Source organism: Terrapene carolina, unplaced genomic scaffold, assembly GCF_002925995.2.
Source record: "Terrapene carolina triunguis isolate 2854851 unplaced genomic scaffold, T_m_triunguis-2.0 Scaffold131, whole genome shotgun sequence".
NCBI classification, from domain to species: domain Eukaryota; kingdom Metazoa; phylum Chordata; order Testudines; family Emydidae; genus Terrapene; species Terrapene triunguis.
In genome coordinates, this window is record NW_020664482.1 from 29,276,375 (window position 1) to 29,283,184 (window position 6,810).

The 6,810-nt window shown below is 37.9% G+C and overlaps 1 protein-coding gene across 2 annotated transcripts in view; it reads left to right on the plus strand.

Annotated features, from left to right (window-relative positions):
• Positions 1-5,533, plus strand: part of DACH2 (dachshund family transcription factor 2) — a 486,020-nt gene extending 480,487 nt beyond the window's left edge. For both annotated transcript variants that reach the window (XM_024195110.2, XM_024195111.2), the window contains one exon: positions 4,562-5,533. In XM_024195110.2, the coding sequence (XP_024050878.2) occupies positions 4,562-4,599 (38 nt within the window). In that variant the 3' untranslated portion in view covers positions 4,600-5,533. The remainder of the gene's footprint in view (positions 1-4,561) is intronic.
• The last annotated feature ends 1,277 nt before the right edge of the window (positions 5,534-6,810 follow it).

The following is a 6,810-nucleotide window of genomic DNA, read 5'->3' on the forward strand; positions in this document are numbered from 1 at the left end:
GGGGGGGGGGCGGCCAAAATTGGTTTTGCCTTGGGCGGCAAAAATCCTAGAGCCGGCCCTGACACTGAGCAGCAGTTGCTGCTACAGCTTCCCTAAAAGATGTCCTGAAAAAAGCAAGTTTTCCAGTTAAATGTGTCCAGATTAAGCAAAGTGTATATTTAGCACTTTGCTAGTGCCTTTTGTCACAGAATCTCTCAGGGTGAAATTCAACACTGTGCAAAGGGCCAATACAAGGCCAATGTTTCACTTAAGCGCCACTGAAACCACACACTAACGTTTATGTGGAACTTAAAGAGTGCATAGCCCCTGTACTAGCCCTTTGCATAGGGTGAATTTCACCCAGCATGCACTGCAGAGGAGCGTAAATTAGTACAGCTGGGTAATTACATACTGACTAATAATTTGGAGTGCTTTTACACACAGCCTCTCCCGTTCCCTATGTGAGGAGAACTAGCTGAACTGTTCACAGCAAAATGTTTTTCTTCCAAGTGTACCTATTTTTCAAATTTACAAAACAGTTGCAAAATTGGAGCTAGTTTAAGAAATTTCAAAACACAATTCTATTCTTTTTCCTATTGAGATGGCTATATAAAAATTGTAGCCATTTTTAAACCAAATTTTCCTAACTGGGTTGGTTTAGTGCGTCGTTGTTCCAGTTACTGACTAGCTGACCAAAAGACATTTCAGTCCATTTTGTATAAGTCACTGTTGAAAGGCTTGTGAAACGTTAAAGAACAGCCACAAAAATCTCTTTGAAATGCTTGTGTATTTGTAAAAGTATACGAATCCTTGGATACCCTTCAGCCTGTCTCATGTCACAACAAAGGCTTTCTGTTTAATTTGTTTATAGTGAGAAGGAACTCTTTCATGAGATCTTTCATGTCCTCTCCCCCTCAACAAAGTAACTTTTGCCCTGAGGCAGTGTCTCAGACTGGATTACTGTCCTTTTGCCACATAAAAATTTAAAACATTAACAACAACAAAAAAGTCAAAAACCAAAAGAAAACATTTTGGTTCAGGTCAAATAAAATGTTTTGTTTGACCTGAAACTAGTGAAATTAAAATAAAATTAAACATTTTATTCTCAGGTTCATCCAAAATGCATTATTATTTTTATTTTTTGGAATTCTGTGTTAACTGAAAAGCCAGTATTCAGCCAGCTCTCCATATAAACCCAACCCCGTGAATGTGCTCTCTGAATGCTATGTACACTTGCAGACAGATAAACAAAAGGTATTCAGGGGCCTAAAGCTGCAGATCAGTGTCTCTTGGGATTTTTCAAGAGTGTCTAAGAACAGGTCTTACTGGAATAGGAATACTGGTACACCATACCCGCAAAGTACTCCCAGTGTGGATGTAACGATATCAGCAAACCATCCACCATGAGACAAACACACTAGACTGGAAAAAGCAGAGTTTTGCCAGTATAATTGCAACTACACTAGGGCCTTCCACTGGCTCAGGTATCACACGTCTTCAGTCTTACCCTGACTGACATACAGATGGCTGTAGAGTAGCCCTACACTAAAGTGAGTTAGGTGTCTAACTCAAATGAAAGTCAATGAGCCTTAGGCACCAAATTCCTAGTGGAATTTACAAAAGTGCATATTTGCATCGTTAGGCACCTACATTCCTTTGAAAATCTTGCTTTTGGGGACTACGAAGGAAGCCACCTCCTTACAGATTACAGAGCTTTTGTGTTACTGAATCAGGTCTCCCACATATACACTATGAGCTAAGCCTTCGGGACTTAACTAGGGCCCTTTTGAAGGCATTTCTATGATTTTCAAGGACAATCAATATCTGCTATGTCAATAGGTCCAGATGAGTACAAATCCATTAGTTAAAAGTACAACATTAAAATAGGAGACATAATCTACAGCCTGCTGTGTGAGGAACTCTTGTGAATCTGCTTTAAAAAAAGCCACAAGATGTGCATGTCTACTGACTCACTCCCCAAACTTTCCCCTATAAATCATAAGACACTAAATGTTATCAGCAAAAACAACGAGGAGTCCTTGTGGCACCTTAGAGAATAACAAATTTATTTCGGCATAAGCTTTCGTGGGCTAAAACACACTTCATCAGATGCATTGAGTGAAAAATACAGTAAGCAGTGTATATATTACAGCACATGAAAAGATGCAAGTTGCCTTACAATTGGGGGGGGGTCTGTGCTAACAAGGCCACTGACTCACCCACTTGGTAAGGCAACTCCCATCTTTTCATGTGCTGTTTATATATACTGCTTTACTGTATTTTTCACTCCATGCATCTGATGAAGTGTGTTTTAGCCACAAAAGCTTATGCCCAAATAAATTTGTTAGTCTCTAAGGTGCCACAAGGACTCCTCTTTTTTTTTTTTTTTTGCTGATACAGACTAACACAGCTATCATTTCTTTAACTCTTGCTGAGGTTCCCTGGCTCTCAGACATTCCTTGGGAGATGTTTTTCCCTGGCTCTTCTTGATCTTTATTCTTGTTTACATCCAAAATATATATTAGATCATCTCTGCTTGGAGAGTAGGAGCCCTCTTAAAAACATGAAACATTCAATTACTAATTAGCTGTTTCCCGTTCCTAATGAAGTGAGCATGTCAGATTTGGATTAAAATTCAGCTACTGCTCTCCTCTGTTTATGGTTCCAGATGTTTTTGTTTTATCTAGGAGCTTACTTTGACAGCTACTGCTAAATGATAAATCACTCATATTATAGCTGAAATGCATTTTGAAATTGAAATGTGGCAAACTTTGAGATTGCTCCAAGGATCTGTGTCAGTTAGCGGGTCAATACTGGTTCTTTCCTTATGAGTATTCAGTATTGGCATATGTAAAACAGTAATGGGATAGATGTCAACATTATACAGAATGCTACTCAAGATTATCATTTTGCTACCATCTTCAGAATCAGAACTAGTAGGTTTAGCTGTATGAATTGTTGATTCAGTGTTTATTGGATAGGAATATGGATTCATATTACTTTGGCTTTCTGAGGGTATTTTAACATTTATTTGTCTTTGGGCTTAAAGCTGCTGAATGTGAAAATCACACATGATAGGCTCTGGACCCAAGCAAATTTTTTATGATGTGTGTGGGTGGATTTCTGTTTGTCTCTTCAAATAAAGACAATAATTAAATGACGTGTGTGTGTGGGGGGGGGGTGTTCTGAGTGAAACACCATTTTTCTAAGGAACACACATTGATTTACTGCTATTACCATGTTGATTTTCAGTGTAGTTTCATTCTTCAATAGCACTGCTTTGCAGTAGGCTTTGTTGGGTCTGTAATAGCCACATTTTACTCTGCACAATATAAACTACATTAATTTCTGTGGTACTCTGAACACTGCATTAAGTACGTCATGGTTCTACCCTCTGAAACAGAAGTAAATTTTTTTTTAAAGGTTGTGGCGGGAGGAAAAACTGTCATTTAAGTTTTAAGGATTTTATAAATAAGGGAACAATGGCTTTTCTCTTCTTTGCCATAACCATATTTGGTCTCACTAGAAGCATACCAGGTTCTACAATGTGTCTGATTTCAATGGATTTACAAAGCAGCCAGCCTGCTGTAGTGCAGAGATAAGAATCTGTCCCATTAGTGTGAGGTACAAAGAGGGGGTAAGTCAGTCAGGAATTGGAGGGGAAGAGGAACATTGTTCTCAATTCTTCATTTTTTTTAAATGTGTAGGACCAAAATCTGCCCTGCAGATCCCTTGCAATACAATGCTGTCAGACTGTCAGTGTGGAATTTGGCGATGGAGTGGACTTTTAAGTTCAGAACTAAAACTATTCCCCCTTTGGTTTAAAAATTGTCCAATGGGGGGTAAAAATTAGAGATATGATTAAATCCAGCTTTTGGGGATTTGTCAAGTCATTGATAGCGGCTACTAGTTTTCAGGGGATGCACAATCCAAACCCAGATAGTCACAGCTGCCATGAAGAGGGAGTTACACTGTGGGGGGAGAAGGGATCATGACTCGAGGATCAGGGCTGGGTTTGACTGAAAGGGGTCATAAGTGGAATTTAGCAAGTGAGGGTATGCTGGGGATGGGGTGAGTCTGGGGCAGTGATGGGCTTGTAGGAGGGAGCTGGCTTGAGACTAAAGGATGGAAAGGATGGCAGACGTCAGATGGGGCAGCAGATGGCAACAGGAGCTGAGGTGATACATGGCAGTGGATATTTTAAATATTTAATGTCCAGCCTCTACTATGTTTGATTATAATGAGAGAGAGCTGGGATTACATGCATTTGTAAACCAATTTGAAAGTCTACAACTCATACCATATATAGGAGGATAGTCAATGCACCAAATAGGTGGATCTGCTTGGATACTAAGCTTATTTCCAACTGTGACATACATAAGAGTCTATATCTCTAGTTCCTTATAAGGCCCCAATCACCAAAGTACATGGGCACCTGTTTTCCAGAGGTAAAAGACACTCATTTGAACCAAGAGCTGTCACTTACACATCAGATAATTTAAACTGCATGGTTAAAGAACCCTAAATGTTTCATTTATAAAATATACAAATCACTATGTAACCAACTTTTTATTTTTTTCAGAAAACAGAACATATGTCAAACCTACTATTATGTACTGAAGGAAGCTATTGTTGAAAAATATATAATGATCACTATTTGAAGACTATATAGTACATGAAAGACATCCCTTCCAACCTTTGATGCCTTCAGTACTGTGTGAAGGATTTGTAGCATGAAACTTGAAGGACAATTTCAAGCAATTTACTGTTGCTGCATCGAAAACTGCCGTATTGTCATTAAGATATACTGAGACTTTTTACAAGCTTACCATACCAAACCAAGCCTGTTGCAACTGATCATTTTTAGGTCCCAGAAGATAGAAAGAAGTTGTAGTATTTTTAAGCACATAAAGGAATTATTCCCCAAAAGAACTAACTTTTTTTTTAAAGGAGGTAGTGATTACTGTATAGCAATGGCACAATGATTTTATTAAGCCACAAATGTCCTCACTGGCTGTACATCATACAAGTCCAGTTTATCACTGAAACTGTTCAACATAGAGCTGTTTCAATTGTGTTTATAAATTAAGCTTTGTTTACTGAAGCTGATACTCAATATATTACGTTTTAAAGAAAAATGTGTGTACATTTTTTAAAACAATGATGTAAAAATTGTCCTTTCATTAGATGACCAATTCAAGAGTGTGAGCTAAACCCTAATAGCTGACGTAATATGAGGATTATAATTGATGCTTTTTTATGCTCAGTTCAGCTTGGCTTTTGGTCTTTTAAGATAAAAAATGAATATGCAGTAGAGTGGTAGATAATGGAAACTTTTAAGTATGGTTTCTCTGTTGTACCATATTAAGTTAAAGTACACATTCTTTGTTAAAATGTTCTTGCTAAGAATACAGTATTAAAAACTTTTTGTTTGACTTTGGAAATCTTTTTTTGTTTTTTTGGACATGGATTCCCACAGTTTTTATGCTAATTCAAAACTGATATTTTGCACGGATACATATTTTGATAAATGAATTAATAAAGAGAGGGGTTGGTATCAGACATTTTTCTTAATTATTATATGTCACAGATTCCACACCTATTTGAAAACTTACCAGAGTCATTCCTTTGCTCAAACAGGTAATTGAAAGATGCATTGGTTAGGTGGAACCAATCAGTTTAGTTTCTACTCCCTCATTCACAGATGTTTTATGCAATTATTAGATAAATATCAACTGTATAAGATTTTTCAAAGGAACAAGATAAGCATTAGCTATGAATAATTTATTGGTTGCATTCTGCACTACCAACGTGGGAAGCTTCAATTTCTATGCTCAGTCTGGTCTTTGCTCCCATGTTGAAAGAACTGTGGAGGCAAGATGCCGCTCAGCCTTTGCTATGCAGAGAGATTCCCGTGCTGCTAGTAATTCAACAGAAGCCCCTTCAGCTGATTATGTAATAGTTTTGATGGATTTTGAATGGAATTCCACTGAAGATTCTGGCCCCAATCCTCAGCTGATGAAAATCAGCATAGCTCCATGGACGTCAGTGCAACTAAACTGATTTATGGCAGCTCAGGATTTGGGCCTCTGACCCTAATTCATCACTGGCTCAGCAGGCATAAGTCTACTGAGTTACACCAGTGGTGAATTTGCCCGCTGATCAAAATCTATGTCGCCATTTCTTTGCACTGGTCCTTGTTCGGGAGTATTAAAATAGGGGATCTGTGATTCTTTATCATGAACCTGAAGAATTGCAACTACTCCACAGAACACAGAGTGAAAAACTAAAAATAAAGTACAAAATGCTGTGCATCCCAATTGCCAGAAAAGAGTAAAATAAGGAACAAAGTGCATACAATATATATTTCTCACTTAGTTCGACTGATTAAATGTCAGATCCCACTTCCTTTACTCACATGAGTTCAGTTGCACTACTACTCTTACACACATGCATGCGCATGCACACACACACAATTTAATGGGACTAGTATGAAAGCAGGGTATGATTAGAAATAGATCATTTCAGAAAAACAAAGCAGCTTCCTCTTCCTTAAATACAGGCATGATAACATAGTTCTGGTGTGGGGGCCAAATGCAAGGTGGAGTGTCTTCTAGTAGAGTGAAGTCAGGTGTTGCAAGTGAGGGCTGAATTTGGACCTCTGTATATGAATATGCATTTAACAAGTCAAAATTAGCAAGTCAGGAGCATATAAAATTGAAGTTAAAAGTCCCTTAAATTGTTTTAAACTGTAGATATTTCATATATTTTATGGAAGTAATATCTGTGCTCTGCATCCAAAGATGATTAAAGGGCTTTCAGTTGTGTTAA